Source organism: Polypterus senegalus, chromosome 4 (genome assembly GCF_016835505.1).
Source record: "Polypterus senegalus isolate Bchr_013 chromosome 4, ASM1683550v1, whole genome shotgun sequence".
Taxonomy (NCBI): Eukaryota; Metazoa; Chordata; class Cladistia; order Polypteriformes; family Polypteridae; genus Polypterus; species Polypterus senegalus.
In genome coordinates, this window is record NC_053157.1 from 74130477 (window position 1) to 74155508 (window position 25032).

Below are 25032 nucleotides of genomic sequence, written 5' to 3' on the forward strand. Positions count from 1 at the left end.
ATAAGTTACAATGTTTTTTCTAATACAGTAAATATGCATACATAAAATTGATGAATACAACAAGATTGATCGGTTTCTTTTAAGAGTTTGATAACTTGAAATTACTTACACTTTTACATAATCATACCAAAATTTAAAAAAATCTGGATTAACTGGAAATAAATGGGTTAAAAAAAAAAAATAAAAGCAATACAGGAGGCAAATATTTCAGAAGTACACTGCAAAATAAAGTTTGATGTCATTCCCTCTTTTTCTGTAGAAAAAAAAAAATATATCCCTAAGACCAAATTATTTTTACTACACATAATACTTTACCGATGTAGCCAGCTATGTCTTTAAATTCCGGTTTGTTGGCTATGAGTTCTTCTTTGGTGGGGATATTGATTCCCATGTAGCAAGGAAAACGAATAGGAGGTGATGCCACTCTGATGTGTACCTGCAAAGGATAAAATTAAGCATAAATACATCCAAGTACTCTATAAACATCAGTAGCCACTTAATTAGGTATACCAGCTAGTCATCAAAAAAGAAAAATTTAGATTAGACAATGTGCTTGACCTTTGCCAGTTTAGGAATTATTGGTACCAGACATAGTAGTACAGTGGAACCTTGGGTCACGAACATCTCGGACCACATACAAATCGGGTTACAGCCAAAAAGTTCGCCAAACTTTTGCATCTGTTCACGACCACACACTCGGGTGACGAACAAACCAGTTTCCTTTCCGGTTTGTACGCGCCGATGATTTACGTAGGTGTTCAGTCTCTCCGAGTGCATTCCCTGTGCAGCCAGCGAGCGAGCAAGAGAGAGAGAGAAGGCAGTTAAAGAATGCACCGGGCTTGTTTTTAAAGAGACTGCCTCGAGCACTGTTTTAATCTCGTTGTATTTAATGAAGACTTTTTTCTATTGGATTTTAACCTCCACTTCACTTCTGTTTTTATGGGATCATTTATTTATTGAAGGATTCTGAAAGCACTGCACTTTATTTAATTTGGACTTTGTTTTTGATTGTTGTTTTGTCGATTTTAATAAAAGCACTTGGCACTTTTTGCACTATCCGATTGCTCCATTGTAGTGACGGGTTTAAGGGCTCCCGGAAGCGAGATGGGAGCATGCAGTGAACCTGCGTCGTCACAGACTGTACCTCAAAACTGTAATCTCCTCTCCACCCAGTTCTTCCTCACTTCCTTCATGCCAGAACTTGATTCATGCAAGATTAGTTTTCTTGGTTGTTTATGGTTAGTTTTTGTATAAATTATGGATTTTTCAAATGATCATTTTTCCCCCGTGCTTAAAAATCCTTTAAAAAAAAAAAAGTGTTTACAGAGAGCGGTTCATAAGGCTATAGTGTGAACGTTAGTTTCCTTTGTTCAAGGTTTTCTCAGTGTTATTCAATGTTTCTATATTTAGTTTACTATTACACTGTGCATTCTATGGTATAATTAACTACTTTTGTGCTTAAAAATCTTTAAAAAAATATATTAACATACAGTCTGGAACGGATTAATTGTATTTACATACAATCCTATGGGGGAAATTACTTCGGGTCACGTCCAAAATGGGTTGCGACCAGAGTTTTGGAACAAATTAAGGTCGTGACCCGAGCTTCCACTGTAAATGGTGCGATAAACAAAAAACAATCAGTAAGTAGCAGTTCTGGGAGTGAAAACACCTTCTTCATGGGAAACAGAATATCTGCAAATGCTAAAATAACAACTCTCTATGATACTGGCAAATAAAACAGCATTTCTGCACACACAACATATTGGATCATGAAGAAAATGGGCTACAGCAACAGGAACAGGAAAATCAGACTACAGTTCATATGAAAACCAAAACTGCATGGCTGAAGATTTGATAAATGTTATATGGTCTAACAAATCTTTGTTTCTGCTGCGACACATGCATGGTAGGGTCTGAATTTGGTGTGAACAGTACGAATCCACAGACTGCCAGTGTTATGAGTTAACACTAGAACTGCCATGCATTTTTTTAGTACTACAGTATAATTGCCAAAGCTACGTCAAGTGGTGTCTTAAAGCTTTGGTCCTTGCCAATGGATTATCACCATGACATTCTGATAATTAGCCTAATATACCTTGTGTGTATATAAAAATAAATAATTTCTTGGCACACAGTATATATTGATTGCAAATATTTTCAATCGAAAACACATGCTAGCATTTAAATCAACTTCAGTGTCATGTGACTTTGAGATAGAACACTGCTTAAAGACTTCATTAGTAAAAAGAGAAACACCACATTTTAATTACTGGGCACACAAAATAATACATTAAGTAGAAACTAATTTTTTTATGAAGACACTTCACATAGCATTTTTTTGTTTGTTTTATTGTGTGTGCATTCTTCAGTTTTGCACCGCCTCAGTCTGCCAGGAGTGAGAACAACCGAATAGGATGCTGCAACATAAGCTGCATGCAAAGTTGCACTCTGACTTGAAATAAACCAAAATGACAATATTCAATAAGCTGGAAGAATGAATTAATTCATAATGATATTTGTCTGTATACAGTAAATAGATTATACATTTACAGCATTACTTACATATGGCATGGCTTTAACTTGGACATTTTAAAACCTTCATTATTTTCACTTTTAGCCACTTTGGTTTGCTGGTGTGCTAAGAATCACTGTCCTACTGCATAATCAAAGGGGTTTCAGCCACACTTTAGCTTTCAGACCAATTACCACTTGCTATGTAGCTACAAAACAAGCTAAAAACATCATCTCTCTATGCCAATATGCTTGGATGACAGTTTGTGGTGCTTGTGGTTATATGCGGTTATTTGGTTTTTTTTACCCCAAACATGGAGATGGGATTAATAACAAAGAAAAACAACTTGATAGGTTTGGTGCTCTTTGCAATTTCTCTCAGAGTCTGATCTTTAGATCAATTTGCTGGGGCTCATATTCTTGGGAAGACGTACATCACTATTCCATGCTCTCCATTTGTATCCTACTCAAAAAAAAGGTCTTAAAACCTTTCCCAGACCAGTATCACTGCTTAGCATGGGGTTACTGAACACCTGAATGTTCCATGTCAAAATGCCAAAGACTCCTATTTTTATGCAGAGATGGAAGCACTTCCTACTCCTAACTAATCAAGCACGCCTTAGTAGCTGCACCTGGCTCCAACTAATTTATTAATTGTAATTTTTCACACGTGTTTTGGACACTTATTATTTTTGGTTGAATAAATGAACACATAGTAAAATATGTTATGTTGTCACCCCAAGTTAGATTTATCGAATTTTAAGAAGTAAATCTACATGAATATTGTTTAACATAACAGCATATAAAAACATAAAACCGATAGAGAGTATATAAAATGTGTGAGGCATCTTGGTACCAAATTATTATTACTCTATGTCAGCCAAAAGTTACCTTTTATTTTTTTTTCTAGATGTAAATCTTTCAAAATTATTAATATAGAGAGAAAAAAAAAAAAACATCAGTGGCCTCGCACTATAACACGACGTAAGCACAAAAGCCAAAATGTACTTACGCACAAAAAAATCCAGATGCATAAATCTGTACGTTCGCCAGCTTCCATGTTCTTCCGCTACATAAATCCCGGTCAGCGTGGAAATTAATGCGCACGTGCACGCGCCTGCTGTCCTGCCCCAACTCCTCCCAGAATTATGCCTCTTTGAATATGCAAATCAATATAAATAGCCCTTAAGCTCAGTATTCTGTGAAAAGGCAATGGCAAAAGTACAAGGAAAAATAGAAGAATTTCAGTGAATATCAAGTGGAGGCAAAAAAAAACGTACTATTTGTTGGTTTAAACAGTGGTATAAACAACAAAAGGAAGTTGATCGAGTGACATAGCGTGTCGGAGAAACTCGAAGGCTCAAGTTCACAAAGTTGCACAGTGCCCGAAATTAAAAAAAAAAGTTGTCAGATATCAAAGTCGCAGTGAAAAGCTGAGTCGTAGTCCACCGTCTGAGTGTTATATGAAAGCTTATTAGGGTACAGAGAAAAAGAAAGGCACACAGTGTGAAAAAAGCACGAAATGTCAACTTTAATCTCTAAATTTCTACTTTAATCACGTAGTTTATTTTGTCATTAAAGTAGAACGTCATAAACTTCATCTTAAAATCGCTTAATTTACTAGTTTCTCAAATTCCATCGTAACTAAAGTAGCACATTAAATGCTTTGTTTTGTATTTGATTTTCTATGTGCTCTATGTGCATGAATTCGTTCTTTCTCTTCCTCTGACAGGACACAGAATCATTACATTCGTGATATTACAGCTCTCTGAATAATTAAAATACTGAGACGTATACGTGATATAATTTTCATGATGATAGGAGTTAAAGCATGTTATTAAACATGGGAACACGGTAGCGCAGTGATTTTGCATGTCTTACGCAAGATGCTTACTGTGCCATGCGTGACCTTCGATAAAATACTTCATTGCAGCAGTACTGTCTTTTTCAAACATACTAAGCCCAATTCCTGTCCTTCCTTTTCCTTTCTCCAAATACCCAATCACCACACAATCAGCTCTGTAATAGACGTTAAGCCACCTGTTAAGCTTAGGACGCAGATTCTGCAAAACTTTTAAGGAACATTGAAATATCTTCGTAATGTTTAATTATTCTATCCACCTATCCTTCTAGTGTCGCGCCAGCCACAGCAAGAATACAGTGCAAGGCCGGAACAAACCGTAAACAAAGCTCAAATTACTCGCTAGTGCTGTGGCACCGTGTAGTTAAAGTTTTATCTGTATAATATAACAAAATATATTTTGCTGCATTTCATCTTAAAAATGCTATCGTCATCATATGTAAATATGCGCTTTATAAAGTGGCTCAGGCTGTGCAATATTATAACTGTATCATAAGTACAATTACCTCACTGTAAACTTGCAAGTACAAACAGTACAAACAAGGAGCACTTGATGGAGTGATTGAGTGCATGTATAGTTCTTGGAATGAAACTGTTTGTGAACCGCGAGGTCTGAACAGGAAAGACTCTGAAGCATTTGTCAGATGAGAGCAGTTCACATAGCAAATATCTGAGGCAGCGTGTGCTTGATGCTGTATACAGATAATTCTCTTTCTGATCAGCTGCTGTACTCCTGTAATTTATATTCAGATACAGTGATATAAATACTCTGAATGGTGCAGTGAGAGTAATACGGAAAAAGATGATCTGATGTGGCAAGCCCTAACGGGAGCAGCTGAAAGAAGAAGAAGGTACAGTGACAGTAACAACGCTAAAGCAGCTATTGTATTTAGAATAGTTTGACCATTCTGTGGACCATTATATTGTTACACGTTAATTACAATCAGATGCATTAAACTAATAAACAATATGCGGTTAATTTCAGTGTATGTATAAAGCCGCGTCAGGGATGTGAATCTGAAAAAGAAAGATAAAACCACACAGGAACAGTAGCACTGCTTTGACGCTGGGTGCCGCCAGTCTGTAAAACCGAGCACAGAACTTGCATATGACAGGGTATGAGCTACTGTGGAAATGTGCATGGCTTTACGCCAAGTTTAGATTTTACATATTGCGATTTGAACGTGGAAACGTTCTTATGCAACATTTCTGTGCGTACAAACCATTTATACATGAGGCGCCAGATCATGTGACCTCAGAAAAACATCCAAAGATGTAATGAAATCACAAAAGAAAAACACCTGCACAGGAGAATATAAACTGCTGAATAATTTAACCTGGCAGGCTGTGTGTCATGACAAGAAAACCAATGAGACCTAAAGAACATTTTTTGTGTAAAGAAAACCAAGGATAGCAACTGAAGTAGAAATTCTAGAACCAACACGCTGTCGTAGATGCATCAAAGATAAGCAAGTAGAGAACAATAAAATTACCTTATTAAAACATATGTATCTAAAGGAAATATGTATTAATAAGATATTATGTAAATAATTTAACTTGGTTATAGTGTGGGGGTCGCAATCACAAATAAGGAAACGTAGTACTAATGTTAAATGGTTACATTTTTGATACTTTTTATAATAGTAGTTTATTTACTTTTTTTAATTAATTCTAGTGAGTTTTTCTTGTTATCTTTGAAATAGTGTAATCTTCATGAGTTAACTAAATTAGCACCACCAAAGAAGATACCAATATATCCTTCTGTAGCACTATATGTAAAGATTTGTTATATGTTAGCTTAACTGACACAGCTACTAACAAAACACATTAAAGAAAGCATGTATACACAGAGTACTTTCATCCGAGGAATTATTCAGTAGAAGCATGTCAAAAATGCTACTAAGGCTACTTCACACCAAGAGCAATACACCTGCACACTGTGAATTAGACTGCCAAGTCAAAAAAGAGAAAAAAAGTTTTTATTTTTATTTTTAAATTTTCTACCTTTTTAGTCGTACTGGTGTGTTCAGACTATAACATGTGTATCTATTAATTTATTTAAAGTGCTTCTGCATAAAGCCAAAACTTCCCCTGTGGACAAATAAAGTTCTACCTACCTATAATTCAATCTATTAATATTAACCTACAACAAAAACATAAGTACACTTTCATCCATCCATTATCCAACCTGCTGCATTCACACATAAACCATATGTCTGAATACTTTGTAGTCTTGTTTCTTCCAAAATCATCTTTTTACATGAAATTTTACCTTACATTGGAATATAGGAATCTATACCCAGACAAGGTGGCAATATGACTAAAAATGATCAAACTTCTATCTTCTTCTATTACTCAAGACAATGAATCACCTTTTACATCTAAAATGAATAAACTCACCTCTTTAGCACCGGCTTCTCTAAGCAGCCTAATGATTGGAGAGATAGTGTTTCCTCTGACTATGGAGTCATCAATAAGCACAATTCTTTTTCCAGCAAAATTGTCTGTCAGTGCCCCAAATTTTTTAGCAACGCCAAGTTGCCTTAACCTTGTATTGGGTTGGATGAATGTCCTTCCTACATAGCGATTTTTGCATAAAACCTCGACATATGGCAACCCAGACTGCAGAAAGAAAACAGAATCAATTTCAAGAAAAATGGCAATTGTCTAAACAATAGTTGTTAGCGTGTGAGAAATAAAGAAATATTGCATTCATGTATTATTAATTTTCTTCTGCTTTCTTTAGAAACCTGATATTATGGCATTCAAAATCTGTATATAGAGGAAGTACATAGAAATACCTGCTGTGCATAACCCAGTGCAGCGGGTGTTGCAGACTCTGGAACAGTGCTGACCAAATCTGCTTCCACGGGTGCCTCAATGGCAAGCTGCTGTCCACAGCGCTGACGTACAGAATACACCATCTGCCCTAAAATATAAAGATTAACTTGAAATCTGTATGTAGTGTTATTACACTTGCAAAGGCAAAAATTAATATTAATTATATCCAGCACAGGCTGTGTCCAAATTGGATTATTGGTGATCATATGGTGACACATTTTTATTCCAACCAATAACTGGAGAAATAAATCCTACGTTTAATGGACTAATTTAAAAATAAAAAATTCTTAACTTTTTTTTTTAATAAATGTATTCATCTCTAAATTAATTCAGTATAAATGTGTGTGTATGTCTGTGTTTATGTTTGAACTGAAACGGGTTTGAATCTCATAAGCTTTTTCTGTACATAAACATGAACACTACCTGAACATTAATGGATTTATTAAATTCTAAACTATTTAGCATAAGCAGGTAATGCTAACATTGTCTAATTTAATGAATTTGTTTTAATAAAAGTATTTGAAAAGATTCAAGAACTGTACACACAGAACTAGGAGAGCAAAATTAAGCAGGTAGACAATATGAAAAACCATTGACAATAAATGTCAATTTATAACCAATTTAGATATTTAGTCAATAAATTATGCTATATATTTATAAAAAAAACTTTAAAAGTATTGGTCACTATTGGATAGTATCAAAGCATAAACTTTACCTCCATTTTGCATTAAAACATGATATTACAATTTTTCTCAGCTTTCACTACATACTGTATTAAATATGTTTTCATGTCACATTTTTGTCACGCTTTAAATCAGGCTTATTTTAAAACCTACATACACACACACACACACACACATATATATGTATATATATATAAAAAATAATGTATGTATGTATGTATGTATGTATATATATATATATATATATATAAAATCATATATATATATATATATATATATATATACTGTATAATCTTTCAGAATTTATCAAACTTTAATGTGATGTTATTAGATATTTAGATTCTTATTTCGTTTTTTAAATTATAAACAAAAAATATCAAGAACTCACGTCCTGTGAGACAAGACTTTGTGCCAAGAGATTTAACCATGCCTGGGGCCGGAAATAAAAGACAAAGAGTAGGACAGCTGCTGTACATGTTAACATTAAATGTTCGAAGTGCCGCGCGAGATGCAGATCACGTGGCACGGCAGCAGCAGCAAGCCAGCAGCTGATGGAGCAAAGAGGAGGGTTTAAAAAAAAAAAACCTGTATTTGTTTCCCATTGTATCACTGTTTATGAGGGTGATAGGGTTTCCTTGGGGTGCATTCACAACACGAGCAGCAGAGACGCAAAGCGGCTGGTGGATAGTGCAGGCTGGGGAGTTTGGCGAGCAAAGAGAACAGGGGCGAACCCCCTACTTTAAAATAAAAAAAAAAACTTCCTTTTTGGGTAGGGAACTTCTTAAGGCTAAAAATGTAAATAGAGAAAACATAAAATTGTTCTAAACAGTGCTTAACTAACCTTTTCTTTAACTCTTCTTTACTTCTTCAAAACAAAAATGTAAAAAGAAAAAGTAAAAACATGGAATGTTCAGTGGCTTGCTGCCAGCCAGCTGTTTTTTTTTGTATTTCAAAAGGGCAAATTTACTTCAGCTTTACCAGGTGGAACTGTAATTTCAGATAGAACTATTAAAATGTGCTCTAATCTCTTAACATGAATAATTCTGTATTACAGTATTTTAATGGAAAACATTCCTTGACAACCAACATTACTTTCTTTAAGACAGACATACATTCATAAAAATGTATGTACTTGTTTGTCATAACTACCTTAAAACGATGTGAACATTCAGTATACTATAAAACTGAAAGCATGTATATTAGTTCATTGTTGAAAAATCAGGCACTGACTGCATGAAAAAAAAAATCAATAGGAACCCTACCTTCAAATATTGAATCTGGTCTGGCAAAGTAAACATACTCAAAAATGCAAAAGGCTGGTAGATCTCCTTCGGGCCTATCGAAAATACTCAAGGATTTCACTCCATGCTTAGAAATCTGCACTATTTCCCCAGGTAAAACTTCACGGTAATACCTGTAAATATAGTAGGGAAACACAAGGTTGAAGAGCAAAAGTGCAAAATACAGTGGTACCTCGGTATACATCCTTCATCTGTTCCAGATCCTTTGACTTACACCAAACAGGACGTATACCAAACAAATTTTTCCCATAAGAAATAAAGGGAAAATGATTAATCCGTTCCCATGAAAAAAAAAAATCCTATTGTTATTGGCATATTATACATTGATGGGGTTGTATAAAATAATTTAAACACTGCTTAATACTAAAATACATAATACAAAAGCAATTAGATGAAATAAATGAAAATTTAACCTCACTTTTCTTTTTAATAACGTCATTGTTTTTCACAATCGTAGATACTTTCGTTCTCGGCATACAGTATGCAGCAGCCGTACGCATGCCACCTTCATACTTTTCAACAATCAATTCAAATTTACACAAAAAAAAAAAACACAAAATCACGTGAAAATTCACATACATATCAAGTTGGACTTATTCCAAAGCGAATGTATATCGAGGTACCACTGTATTATGTAAAATAAAAAAAAAAAAGACAAAGTACCTGGCACCAATGGACTGGAAGCTACAAGACTCTGAGGAAACAACCCATCCTTCTGTATCTGCATCATCAGTTCCTAAGGTAAATAAGAGACATGTGCCCAAATATTCAGTATGTTTTTATTTTAACATTATCTTCTGAGACCAATGCTAGATTAACCACAAATAAAAATCAATTTGTATATAAATATGAATGTTATCGAAGTTAGATTGTATGACACAAGAAGCAAGACAAACTGCTGTTGCAAATACAATAACTGATGAGAAGTTAACAAGACTAAGATTAGTTACAACCCATTGTTCCTCAGCAAGAAAAAATCCAGGAAGAAACAAAGAAGCAGACAGGAAGAAGGGAGTCAGGGAGATGTAAATTGCATGAGTTTCTAATTTATAAAAATTTATAAAAATTATATTGCCAGCGCCTGTTTCTTGCCACAGGTGTGTTCAAACGAGCATCATATGCTTTAAATAAAACGATTTACCTACAATTTTGAAAAGTTGCCAATAATTTTGTCTGGCCCATTTTTGGAGTTGTGTGATGTCAGATTTGGCTTTTTTTCTGTTTTTTTGTGTTGTTCCAATGCACATAAAGGAAATAAACATGTGTATACCAAAACATTTGTAATTGCAACAATTTTCTGGGAGAAATGGTGCATTTTCTGGGAAAATTCCAGGGGTGCTGATAATTTTGGCCATGACTATAGCCATCACACCTTGGCTCAATGCCTATCACTCCCTGCCATCATGTCTCTGAATATTTACAGGAGCAAGTCATCTGGAGTCATTTTAAAATATGAAGGTTTCAGCAAAGACAAAAAGATCACTCATTTCTTAGCTTCACTAAAGAAGACCAGAGAGTCATGTTCTGCTGATGTGCTCATTTTCTGTACCTGCTATACCTCTTAAGAGGTTAAAAAAGTATTGAAAATTGCGAAATGGGTGTGGACAAACGCATGTTGTTTTCAGCAAAAAAATAATCCAACAAGAGCTTTTCTGGGAGCAGAACTCAGTTGTAACTCTTTGTAGTGAAAACCACCTATCACGAGTTCAGTTAACACACTTTCTTATATAAGATGTCCTAAATAAAGCAGTCAGTACTTAATTTATTAAATATTTCACAGACAAAACTAGACAGCATGAAATAACACAAAAACAATATACTGGAAAGTGCATTTGTTTACAGGTAATTGTACTGCAGCTAAATACATACCTGCACTGCGAAGCTTTGAGGCTGGAACAAGACGACCAATACAAAGAGGACGGTTGCCATAAGGATCTCGTACAGCATAAATTACATCTTTGAACATTACAAGAAGAGAATAAGAAGTAGGAGTTTCAGACATCAGTTTCTTTATTCTAAAAAAAACAAAAGAGTTAACAAAACTTTGCTTAAAACGAAAAACAGAATAAAAAGGTTTCTTCCACCTTACTTATAAAAGTACAACTGTCTATGTGTGTGTGTGTTTTTCTGGTGTTCCACTATTAGCAACTTATAGTCTACAAATAAGAAAACTGTTCTTATCAGTCTATTCTACTGTAAGCCATTATACAATGGCAACAACAGTAGGGTAAAGACTTTTTTCAACCCACTCAGGTCATGTGACGAGGTTAATAGCTGTAATGCTAATGACTGATAACTTTGCATGGTGGGCAACAAATAAATTAAAATAATTATACATGAACACACACATCAGGAAACCAAAGCCCCGACATGACTAGGCTTGAGTCACTACATCAGGCCAATGCGGTAGCAATCACTAACGCATTTTCTTAGCAAAACACTTTAACTATATTGGTAAGTTCAACGAGCAATGGCAAGAGGAAGTGGTGAATATGGGCGGCTCTATCCAAAGAGGAAAAGGCCACCATGAAGGAAAGCGTACAAGTGTGTATTAATATACCAGACCAAAGTGACAACCCATATTTTAAATAAAAAAAAAAATTAAGCCTATGTTGATTACTTAGATTTCAACCCATCTTAGATGGGTAGTACAGCTAGTTTCATACAAAAGAGAATGTCTTTTACTCCTGTGAATGAAAATAGTCATCACTTTCATTAATATTTATTGTGGTATGTCTTAATGACAAAGTGGCTGAAAATCACTGACATGTTGGTGTAGTTGATACAACTTGTTTAATTACAGAATTGTGTTGGCAACACTACTGCATCCTAAAGGGAATGAATGTGGATGTGTTCTGTTTATTTTGGCAAGTTATCCAGGTCTGACTGTTGCCTTTGGCTCATGATAAACTCTTTCTCCTATATTAAATAGAGCATGGTCTGAAAACAGATGCATGAATAAATGAACAATACTGGATATCAAAAGTAATCCTTAATTGGCTGAGTATGAATAAAAATAAACATGAAATCATTGCATTAAAAATTTTGTGTTACTAAGGAGCATCACAACTCTTCACATATTAACCTAACAATTTGAATTACATACCGTGCTACCCAGTCTGGAGCACCAGCTTCTTCTAATGGAGGTGTCAATGCTAATAGCTGAGTTATGAGTTCACTGTCAGAACTTGTTGACAAACCAACTCCATGATGCATTACCTGTGCAATACATAAAAAAAATACAGATTTCACATTTTGGAAAGAAAGTAATACTGTTCTTATTGGGATCAAATCAAAATCAAAAAAAAAAAATGAAGATGGTGGAATAGGATGGAAGTAAAACATATCTGTTTCTTCCACTGTAGGCCAAAAGTGTTTTAACAAGGAAAAGCAGCTGTAACCTCAACCTCATTACGTTCTCTGGCATAATCTTAAAAGGAACTCCCCACTTCATTATTTGACAGTGTGATGACCAACAGAAAACTGAAGAGAGAGGTATGCTGCATTAGCTATTGGCAGGGTGCTGACTTGTTTTCTTCCACTATACGGAGGAAAGGACACTTTGAACATTACTTAACCCCACCAAAATACTCTTTCCACTTACGTTTCTATATCCATAATCAATAATCTTGACAATAAGACAATAATCTTACAATATCCAAATTGTCTATAGATATTTCTTTTTTTTAAAACAACAGTGATGGTGTAATGAAAGAGTAGACAACAATACATTTTCACTAAATGTACTTTCGACATTAAAGGAATACTCCAACCAAAAATTATAATGTTATTTGTTGCTTACCACTGGTTGTTTATAGTAATGACCAAGTTATTTTTTTTTAATCTTAAGTTTTTTTTTCAGAACAGAGATGAAAGTTCCTGGTACAATAATAATACTAACCATTTTATTTATATAGCACCTTTCCCATGCTTAAAGCGCTTCACAGAAATTCAGAATGAACAACAGGATATATAAAAAGTTGAATAAAAATAATATCTCCACAAAATAATAAATAAAAAGATACAAGATACACAAAGCTTTGAAACAAAATAAAAGACAAATAAAGGCAGAATAAAACACAAAATACAAATATTACAAGAAAACCCTGGACAAATAACAATTTCTGATACAAACACAAACCATCCTGATTATTTGGCTAAAGAGGGCAAACTGAAAGAAGGGTCACACAGCCATGACAAGTTAAATTACTTCCTGAACAAATGACTTATAAGTTGTTTTTAAAAAGAATGTACTGAGTCAGCTGATCTTATTAATTTAGGAAGGTTGTGCCAAATTGCAAAAGTGCCAAAGGCTTTGTCACCCATACAGCATAAGTTAGTTCTGGGCACAACAAAACTGCAAGAACCAGTGGACCACAGTGGGTGGACAGAAGCATAGTGATGTAGGAGTTTATGGGTATATGCTAGATCAGAATATACAAGATCAGAAGAGGCACCTGCCAGTAGGAAGCTACAGCAGCTGGAGTATAATATAAGCAGTTTCTCAGCATTAGAAAAGGGGAAGAATTGGGTATGCTACTGAGGTGGAAGAAAGTATCTCAGAGCCTCCACTGACTCTGCAATGATCATGGCATTGTTGGCAAAGTCAAGAACAATGAGTCTTTCTTCACAAACAGATGCCCCATAGCTGCTGGACCTCACAACCCTACCCAATACCTATTCCATGCAAGCACTGAATAGAGTAGGAGCAAGAACACACCCCTGACGAACCTCAGAATCAACTGGGAAAAATGCAGAGGTTCTGCCTCCACTCTGCACAACACTCACAATACCAGTGTACAGGTGAGCCATGATATCCAGCAATTTCAGGGAGGTCCCACGAAGTCTCAGGATGTCCTAGGGCTGGACGATACGGAGCAAAAATCAAAATTCGATATTTTTTAGGCGAATGGCGATATATGATACTAGCAAAATACCCGCGCTTCGCAGCGGAGAAGTAGTGTGTTAAAGAAGCAATAAAAAGAAAAGGAAACATTTTGAAAATAATGTAACATGATTGTCAATGTAATTGTTTTGTCACTGTTGTGAGTGATGAGTGTTGTTGTCATATATATATATATATATATATATATTTACACACACATAAACATATATATATACATATCTATACATATACACATATATACATACATATATATATATATATCTACATATATACACATACATATACATACACACATACATACATACACACACATATATAAACATATATATACATATACATACATATCTACATATATACACACACAGCTATTTCGTTATCAGTGCAATACGCTGCTTGTTAAAACGGATAACTCCCGCTCTTACGTGCAAGTCTGCGTGGATATTATGAACTATCGTATTTGTTCAAGTTCTATTTAAATTTTAAATAGAAGGAATTTTTATTTAGTCGACAGAAATATCTTTGGTAGGAATGGTAAAAACAGACAGGAATATTATTCCTGAATAAATCAACTCAAACCTTAAACAACTTATAATATTTTGCTCTCCATAAAAATATATCCTGTCTAAATTATACAAGTTAGAAATAAAGTAAATGTTAAAAGAACAAACATTCAAATTTCTTTACTCTTATGTAATTTTATATAAAAATAAACTTAGATTTTAAATATCCCAAAAGATTTTGCTCTCCATAAAAATATATCCTGTCAAAATTATACAAATTCAAATATGAACATGCTGCATAACAAAACCTGGAAATATAAATAAAATGTGTTCCTTTCAGCAATAACAAATCAAATCATTCAGTTGTCTTTGCTCATATGTCATTTTAGAGCTGGACGCCTGGCATCTTTTTGGCAACAGGTTCGTTTCTGTTTGGTGTGAGGTTCTGTGTTGTGGAGATTCTCAGGATGGATTGCAGGTGCTCATCAGTGAGGTGACTCCTGTGTGCTGTTTTGTTAGTCTTTATCACTGAGAAGAGCTTCTCACACAGATATGTGCTACCAAACATGCACAAGGTTCGAGCCGCATGTAGACGGACTTTTTGTTCTTCAAAGTCACCAAAGCGCGTGCAAACTCAGTGCGCTCAGTTTATCAGCAAAGTGCGATTTGGGAACACCGTAGTGACGACTTGGTTTAACATTACTTGGCAACAGGGAAAGTGGGGCAAGGTGCACTGGTGCATTTGTGTCTCCCATAAAAGCAGCTTCACTTGAAATCACTTTGTGATTGTGCACGGTAAAACGTCCGCTGAAGTGTCAGATTCTTATTTAATTATTCTGCTTTCTGTATCTTCTGCATTGCATTCAGGTTACCCTGATGTTTTGTCTCATAGTGCCGTCTTAGATTAAATTCTGTAATTACAGCCACATTAGCTCCACAAATGAGACACACGGGTTCAGTAAACATATACTCAGCCTCCCATCGGTTTTAAAGGCTCTATTTTCAGAATCAACTTTTCTCTTCAGCATCGTGTGAGCTAGCTTCGCAATAACTTGCAGCATCATAAGCTAGACTTGATTAACGCGGTAAGTGTTGGCAAGGCAGCTGAAGCGCTGCATTATGGGATCTGTAGTTTATTGTGTTACCAGCGCTTCATATACCGGGCCATTAATAACAATAATACAGTATATAAAATGATCTCGCGGGCGGATATAATTACGCCGGGCGGATGTGGCCCGTGGCCCTTGAGTTTGACACATATGGACTAAATAGAACTTGAAAAGATATATTTTTCAAATGTGATCGCGCAATTCAGATAGAGTTGACGCACTACAGCCTGCATGCCTCAATAAGTCATCCTCCCTCGCTCTTACTTTTTACCGTTCATCTAATGAATACACTGAGTATGGCTTTACCAAAACAATCATTGATGGCGAATAAAGTATCCATTATTCGAGTATGTAGATCGGGATATATATATACATATATATATACCAGCGTATCGCAGCGAGAAGTAGTGTGTTAAAAAGCTAGAAAAGAAAAGGGAACATTTTAAAAATAACGTAACATGACTGTCAATATACAGTATTTGTTTTGTGAGTGTTACTGAGTGTTGCTGTCATCAAGGATTTGATTATCATTATTTCTTTCAATCAGGTTCGTATTTGTAGGATGTGTTGTGTTCAAGTTACATTCCGTGTTTGTCAATCGTTGTAAAGATGACAGGTTTCATTCATCGATTCGTTTCTTACTGCATCAATAAACAGCTCGTCTTCTTCTTTATCTGAGACCTGACACACTGCATGCACGGGTTTTTTACACTGTCTTCCTTTAGCGGGACATTGACTTTTTCCACCGTGTGCTTTGTTTCGCAGTAGCTGGATTTATGAATATGCTTATCAGACGCTTCATATTTTTGCTGCCTTTTCAATTGTGTAATTGGTTTTGTTCAGCTCTTTGGAACTGTTGCTTTTATCTGTGCACTGCGTCAGTTCACGTGAGCCGCTCGGTGTACATGCATCGAAGGTTCCCAGCTGTGCTGGTGCCATCTCGTGCTATGTCCATGGCTGTATTTAATGTTACCTTAGTCCTGGCACTTAAAACTTTCTCTCGCAGTTTCGCTGAGTTTGTGTCAAACACCACCCTGACCATCTCATCTTCCTCTCCATAAGCACAGTCCTTCACCCGTGAATATTTAGTGGGAGTTTGCTATTGGATTGCTGCTGACGGACGGCCTTATATGGGCAGGCACTAAATTACAAACGCCAGCGCAGCCTGTCTATGAACTTAATCTAAAGTGTAGGTTTACATCGTGCTTTGTTTCCGAAGTAGCAGAACTCATGAATATGGTTGTATATGTCACTCGCTCGCTTCTTATTGTTTCGCTGCCTTCTCAATTATATAATGCATGTTTTCTTCAGCGCTTTTTGGAGGTCTTCCTGGTTTTCTATGTACTGCGTGATTACGTGGGAGGCGTGATGATGTCACACGAAACTCCCCCCCACGGCGTTCAAGCTCATCTCCATTACAGTAAATGGAGAAAAACAGCTTCCAGTTATGACCATTACGCGTGCCCAACATTTGTAAGGAAGCTGTAAGGAATGAACCTGCCAAATTTCAGCCTTCCACCCACACGGGAAGTTGGAGAATTAGTGATGAGTCAGTGAGTGAGTGAGTGAGTGAGTGAGGGCTTTGCCTTTTATTAGTATAGATATATCCCAATAAGTAATAACAAAAAGACAGTTCTGAGTCAAATCTGCATGTCTCAAATGTCACACTGGCACTTTTATTAACATACAGCTGTAGATGTACATGATAAATGGCTCAAAAATATACTGTCGGCATATATTAAATAATACTACTCCTTGAATGTTATTTTCCTGCATAACAAAAAACTCACAGCTGTGCAATTAAGGAAATGTAAACAGAAAAGATACAGAGCAAAAATAACAAAAGACTAACTTGCTCTTTAAAAAGTGGGCTTCCACTGATGCAGAGAGTTCTTTCTTTACCAAAGTGTTTCTTCCTGTGTGTAGTCCTGTACAAACATGTATGGCTTTATGCAAATAACAAAATATGTAACAACTGACAAAACAGAACAAGTGACAACTTTCTTACAAAGAGAAATAGCCCGGGTGAGGGCATCATCCATACCATGTCCTGTAATATACAAAATAAAAACTTTTAAAATCACTTACACTTTTATGTAAAGCTGCAGGTCACTCAAAGGCAAATTAATATCCATCTGTGTTTAGTAGGGATGTATAAGATTTAACTATGTGTGTAAACAGTGTTGTGCAATACAGTATGGAATTTACAAATGCTTTTAGTTAAACCATTTTGGTAAAATCACCAGCAGATGAGTGAAAAATCTGTATATTTTTAGACCTTCTCAATGTCAAACACTTCTGAATTTAAAATGCATCCCTCTCTCTTATTAAGCGGAGTGGTGGCTCTGGTGGTAAGAATTTAATGGCGATCACTGGCTTGAATCCCGCAACTGCCAGAACACTTCTTTGGGTACTTGAGACAGACCCTTAACAGCAATTGCTTCATCCTGGGTATGAAGATAACCTGCATCCGGCCCTGTAAGCAGTCCTCGAATTTGCAAGGAAAACGTGGGGGTTGGTGGCAGAATTGGCACTCTAGCCAACATAAAAACTAGAATGCAGCTCCACATGGAGTTGCGTGGTGCCGAGGCATCACCCATTGCATGTCTTGTGTGACGGGTGCGGCCACATGCTGTACACAGTGCACACTCCCCTTTCATTTCCTGTCTCTTCTCAGCTGGGGCTCTCATTCAGTGTCACCATCCTTAGTCTAACACACGCATGCAGCACACACTCCAATAGGGCTTATAGTTTATGTGAGTAACAAGGTTTCAATTTCGTAAGTTTTAGCTGTATAATCCTAAACATTTCAAATAGATTATCTTGTGGTCAATAGGTATATTTAGCTCTGTAAGTGGTTCTATAAAACTTTTTACTTAACTCTTTTAGGGCGGGCAGAGGGCAAAAAAGATTGCAAATGTCGATAAAACTCACCATTACGTTATAGGTAGACCCTCTTTACTTGGAGGACTGTTAGACTTGTTGCCTTGATATCGAATCCCTGCGTGTGTGTAAGTAGCATAGAGTAAACGTCTAGAATGGCATCGACATCGGACGTGAGAGTGAAGTGAATGTGCAAAGCAAAATACTCAGTGGATGACATTTTGCATATATTTTATTATTTTGAATTGGACTCTGACTTATTGGACTAAGATTTGGTGCAAGTGACTCTGGAGATCGAGATCTAAAACGAAAGTGAGGTACTGGCATCAGCTGATCAATCCCCAGTTGATGTGCCCAGCTGCTGCAACTGCCAGATCTCTAACACACAGCGACAGCAAACTGCATACAGCAACAAAGTTCTACGTTGATTTTCTTTGATTTATCCATGTCCATCCTGTCACTGCCTGTAGGACTTATCCTGAAGCGATGGGGCAAGGTGAAGATATGAGAAAGACAAACGAGGAGAAGAGAAAGGTGAATTGGCGGCTGTACGAGAATAATTTTAATGCAATATAGACTCGATATAAACGATATTGTCTCATCCTATATCTTGTATGAAAATATGTCGATATTTTTTAAAAACTCGAGATATCGCCCAGCCCTAGGATGTCCCACAGGGTAGCTCGATCAACTGGGTTAACACTTTACGAAAATCACAAAGACTGCAAAGAGCCCACACAGCTGTCCTTCTTAGTTCCCGGTACAGACCGGAACTGCCATCAAGCTGTGTTCTGCAACTCCTCTTGATAATATCTAGGGTACCCTGAAAAATGAAATACCTCCTTCTGGGAACACTGACAACACCAACACATCTTCAATTTAAGAAAATGTGCTTTCTTTGTTTCTGAGGCATGCCTGTGACAACAAAAGTAAACTAAAAATAAATTTTATCAAAGATTCTTGGTACTATTTTTTTTTCCATTAAGGATGTGTTTCTTGCTCTTTTACCTGCTTGCAGTGGTTATTGTAGGTGGAGTTAGGACAATACAAGACCAAACCCTACCTACATAGCTTATGGAGCGAGATACATGCCATGCGGCAGCATAGACACAAGAGAACATACGAGTTTCACTGTAATTTGTACAAATAAAAATGTATTTGAACTAAACCAATTACTTTACATTGTATTTATAATAAACACCTTTGATTTTCCAAAGAGCCAAGCCACACTTTCCATAGCTTGCATGTGCAAAAAAAAAAAACCTCATAAAATGAAAAAGGTAGAATGTGTAATACTGCTTTCAGAAGTACTGTATGATGAGTTGTTCTTGTTGAGGATATGGTAATAAAAGAAATCAGCACAATGTCTTTTGAGTGAGTAAATTCAATGACACGGATACCAATCAATCTGTACAAATATGGGGAGAACACACATAAACAAACAATATGAAGCAGGAATGACAGCTCTGAGACACCACTCTGCCTATGTTAAAATATCATTACTAAACTTGAACCTGATTAAACTTTGCTGAACTGGCGTAGCTAAGGTGGCCCAAGCATGTGTATATGTGTATGTGTGTATGCACTTCAATGGATTGGCACCCTGTCTAGGGAAAGTTCCTGTCTTGCATTTAATAATTGTTGGGATAGGTTCCAGCTGTCCTGTGAGCCTGCCCTGGATTTGTGGATTAGGAAGATGGTTAGATGGATGAATATAATGTTTATTCAGTTCTTGTCATTTGATTGTATGCTACACCTGGGCTCAATATTTTCAGTCACCAAAACACACGTGTGTATTGTCATTATAGTGGCATCAGATAATATATTTTTGAAATAAAGAAACAAGCTTCCATACAGTGACAGAATATAAGTAATTGTGTACCTTTTTTGGTTATTATCAGCTAGTTGTCTAGAAAATACAGCAATTCACATCTGATAATAAACATTTAATATCAATAATAGAGTTTAGCAATGACTATTTGAGGTGAATCCATGCCCCTGAGGCTGAAAGGGTGCTGAAGAGGCAGATGAATTGGGTAGTTGGCGAAGTATGGTACACTGCTGGTGTCCTTTAAAATGTCTAAAACCCACAACAATGGTTTGCTTTTTGCCTTTCACTTTTCCACCAATCACTGTTTTGCAATGTATGTGTAATATCAATACTTAATAGCATTTTGGGTTGAAAAATGGATATATTTAATATGTTTTAAGGCTTTTCTTTACAATGGGATCTTGGTACCTATAAGCTCCATTACAAAACACATGAGCAGGCTAAATATTTATAAAATAAGCTTCACTTTAGAGCACAATTTAATGAGGCAAACTCATACATACCATGATTGTAAAGAAATAACTTTGACTTGAAAAATACTTATCCTTGAATGCTGTATGATGATAATTCTCTAGTGGTTAAGTTAGCAAAATATTAAAAGACAATAACAATGCCTCATATGTAAACCATTTATTAATTTGATAAGTTTACTAGTTGATTGCATATTTTACAGAAAACAGCAGCAACCAGAGTGAATTTAAAAAAATATTACCTTTCGACGTAGGTTTTGAGAATTAACTAGTTCTCCATTGTGAGCAACTGCAATCTTTCCATGTAGAGTTTCAACTACAAATGGCTGACAGTTCTGGAGCTCAGACACTCCTGTAGTTGAATACCTTGTATGGCTGATTCCTAGGTTACCAGACCGAAGCTTTTCCAAATCCTCAGCCTGGAAAGCCGTGTTAACAAGGCCCATACCCTTTTCAAAAAGGAAAAAAGAAAGGTATAAATAGGAGGTAATGATGTGAAGTTATTTTTTCCACATAGTTTAACTTGCTTGAAAATCTTTGTCTCCAACTAATCCAAGTCAGAATGTTTAGTTTTATGCTGACAGGAATGCAATATTATTTGTTCACAAAATGGATTAGAGGACTGGAAACCATCCTCTGCATAAGTGCAGTTTAAAAATTTATCAAGAGTCCTATTGTGTAACCCTTATCTTACTTATAGGAGATTAGACCATTACCTTGCTTGCCTACAGTATATACACAATAAAGCTTGTGTTATTATATGAGCATTATCTGAACTTCTGTATTCAGCACCAAGGACAAAAGCCCAATATTCATTGTTTTTCTTGACTGAAACAGCACCACAGCAGTATTGTTTTCAAACCCTTTAAGGTTAACACGCAGGTGACATCTGGAGGGTTCTGAAAACAAGCATGATCATCATTCTGTGACAAAGCACTTGCACACTTTGTTTTATGTTATCATATGCACTTGATTTCTAACAGCAGCTGAAGCTGTTAGAGGATGAACATTGGCTTGTGCCCCAACATACACTACCACAGAGTGCAATATCCACCAGCAAAGAGTCGGCCTTTGTTGGTACAGGGAAGAACTTGCATGAACTTAGTAATGTAGCCAATTATAAAAACATATACAGTACCTTAATGGTCAAACTACATGGAGTCTCCAACAGTTAACAAAAGAAAAAAAGAAACCAAGAATGAAACAGAATTAAAGATCACTGGATTATGTGATACTACAAAAAAGTATAATTAACTGAAGTGGTTAAAGGTGAACATTTTAGCCATCATAGTGGAGTACCGGCTTAATACCTGTGAAAGCAAATAATCCACTTTTTAAATGTTTACTGCGGTATGCATTGTTTAAGATAAATTGAAGCAAAATGATCATCAGCACACATCCTCCAACCAATTTTTCTAGAGAAATCTGAGCTGCACTAGTCCTACTGGATTTCATTTGAAGGGGTGGCAAGGAATTGTAAACCTGTAACGTTTTACATAGGAAATATACAACTATAAAGAGTCAGGATTGCCAGGATGGTAGAATCTAGCCTTAATTAATTGTATTATTGTTGTAATTTTAACACAATGCTTGATTGTCTTGGTACCAGCTTCTTTTTACAGAGCGCCTAGAAAGCATTCATATTGTTCAACCTTATTATTTTACTATAATTATGTTGCTGATACTACGGTGGGCTGGCGCCCTGCCCGGGGTTTGTTCCTGCCTTGTGCCCTGTGTTGGCTGGGATAGTCTCCAGCAGACCCCCGTGACCTTGTGTTAAGATATAGCGGGTTGGATAATGGATGGATGGATGTTGCTGATACGGCCTCAACAGGTATAAGGCAAGCTCCAACCATGGACAGAAGTCCACACTATTAGAGTCACACATCTCTACATGGCTAATTTAATAACACCAGCATGTCTTTGAACTGTTGGTAATCCTAGAAGAAACTAAAAACACATATAATTGAACATATAAAACTCCTTACTGGAGGCACCTCAAAATAAAATTAAACAGAGATCTATGTATTTCAAGGTGGTAATAAAGGGTGATGTACCACTCTAATTCTAAATGTAAATCAACTATTTACAACTGTGCTCCTATGTCACTAAACAAAAAAAAAAAACACCCATATTTTATTCATAGGAATTATTCTACTGTTGGCTCTCTACCCTCAAATGAAATTATAACTCTGCTGCAGTTCCAAAATAAAGTATTTGATAAGAAATTTGAATATAACAGCAGCCTACCTTGTGCACTGAGTAAACTGGCTTGGCAGCTCCATCACTTGTTACAATTCCAGCACTTTCTTGACCTCTGATGAAATATCGAAAAATAAAATTAAACTTAAAAACCTGCAAGTAAGTTTGACTGGGGGCTAAGTAATATAAGATACTATCAATGATTAACCTATATAAAATAAAGAACTGTGCAAAGCATAAAGAGTAGTAGAGCAAACAATTATTGTATATAGTCCCTTTTGGAATGCTCACCTCCAGAAAGTACTGCAAAATAGCAATTAAGAAAATATCGCACTCTATGTAGAGTCTTTTGTATAGCAAGGTTATTATTAGTCTTCAGTTTGCATAGGGTCCTTGACAGTGAACACTAACCAAAAGTATTTTGTACAGACTGAAGAGTGAAATTACAGTCACTTTATATAGTCCATTTCATTGTGAACATTATCACACAATTCTGTAATTAAGATGAATACTCTATCAATCTCTATCACAAAAGTCTGCAAAAACACATTAATAATAATAATAATAATAATACATTTTACTTATACAAGGCGCCTTTCAGAGAACTCAAGGACACTGAACAAACAATAAATAAATAAATAAATAAATACAAAACACAATTATAAACAACTTAAAACATCAGAAAATCTAAAAATTAAAACCAAACAAAACCACTATAATTAGGAGGAAGAAGAAAAAGCCATTTTAAACAAATGTGTTTTAAGTTTACATTTGAAAGATGAATATGATTTGATATTTCGGAGATCCGCAGGTAATGAGTTCCAGTGCTTGGGAGGGAGGAACGGTCAGATGGGTGGAGGAAGAGGATCTAAGGGGACGGGATGGAATGGCAACATGTAGAAGGTCAGACAGATATGGAGGTGCGAGGTTATGGATGGCCTTAAAAGTTAGTAGCAGAATCTTAAAATCAATACGAAACTTGATCGGGAGCCAATGAAGCTGCTGCAAGACCGGAGTAATATGGTGAAAAGATGGGATTCCAGTGATGATACGTGCTGCAGAATTCTGGACTAACTGAAGCTTGTGAAGAGATTTATTAGGGAGACCAAAGAGGAGTGAATTGCAGTAGTTCAGCCGAGAAGTGACAAGACTATGAACAAGAATGGCAGTAGTATGAGGAGTGAGGGAGGGACGAATGCGATTAATATTACGTAAGTGGAAGTAAGCAGACCGGGTGATGTTATTAATGTGACATTGGAAAGATAGAGTACTGTCGAGGATGACACCCAGACTCTTGACCTGAGATGATGGGGAAACAACAGAGTTATCAAAAATAAAAGAAAGATTATTGGTTTTGGATAATGATGATTTTGAACCAATGAGGAGAACCTCAGTTTTGTCACTGTTTAATTTAAGAAAATTTGAAGAAAACCAGGATTTAATTTCAGAAATGCAATCAATAAGTGAGGGTGGTGGAAAAGAGGAGGTGGGTTTACCAGCAAGGTAGAGCTGGGTGTCATCAGCATAACTGTGAAAATTAATGTTATATTTGCGAAAAATATTGCCAAGGGGAAGAAGGTAAATAATAAAAAGAAGAGGCCCCAGGACAGAGCCTTGGGGCACACCAGAAGTAACAGCGTGGGTTGGGATGTGAAAGTTTTAAGCTGTATGAACTGAGTGCGGCCTGAAAGGTAAGATCTAAACCAATCAAGTGGAGTGTGAGTAATGCCAATCAAAGATAATCTATTAAGGAGAGTGGTATGACAAATAGTATCAAAGGCCGCACTCAGATCAAGAAGGATGAGAATAGTGATTAGACCAGAATCAGCAGCCATAAGGAGATCATTAGTAATTTTAACAAGTGCTGTTTCTGTACTATGAAGGGGGCGAAAACCAGACTGGAACTTCTTATATAGATTATTGTGAGACAA

General features: G+C 36.1%; 1 protein-coding gene across 2 annotated transcripts in view; it reads right to left on the reverse strand.

Moving 5' to 3' along the window:
* Positions 1-25032, reverse strand: part of ppat (phosphoribosyl pyrophosphate amidotransferase) — a 70842-nt gene that overhangs the window by 2295 nt on the left and 43515 nt on the right. For both annotated transcript variants that reach the window (XM_039750900.1, XM_039750901.1), the window contains exons 2-10: positions 23150-23216; positions 21142-21348; positions 12307-12419; positions 11070-11215; positions 9864-9936; positions 9162-9313; positions 7177-7304; positions 6776-6997; positions 316-436 (exon numbers count right to left, since the gene is read on the reverse strand). In XM_039750900.1, the coding sequence (XP_039606834.1) occupies positions 316-436; positions 6776-6997; positions 7177-7304; positions 9162-9313; positions 9864-9936; positions 11070-11215; positions 12307-12419; positions 21142-21348; positions 23150-23216 (1229 nt within the window). The remainder of the gene's footprint in view (positions 1-315; positions 437-6775; positions 6998-7176; positions 7305-9161; positions 9314-9863; positions 9937-11069; positions 11216-12306; positions 12420-21141; positions 21349-23149; positions 23217-25032) is intronic.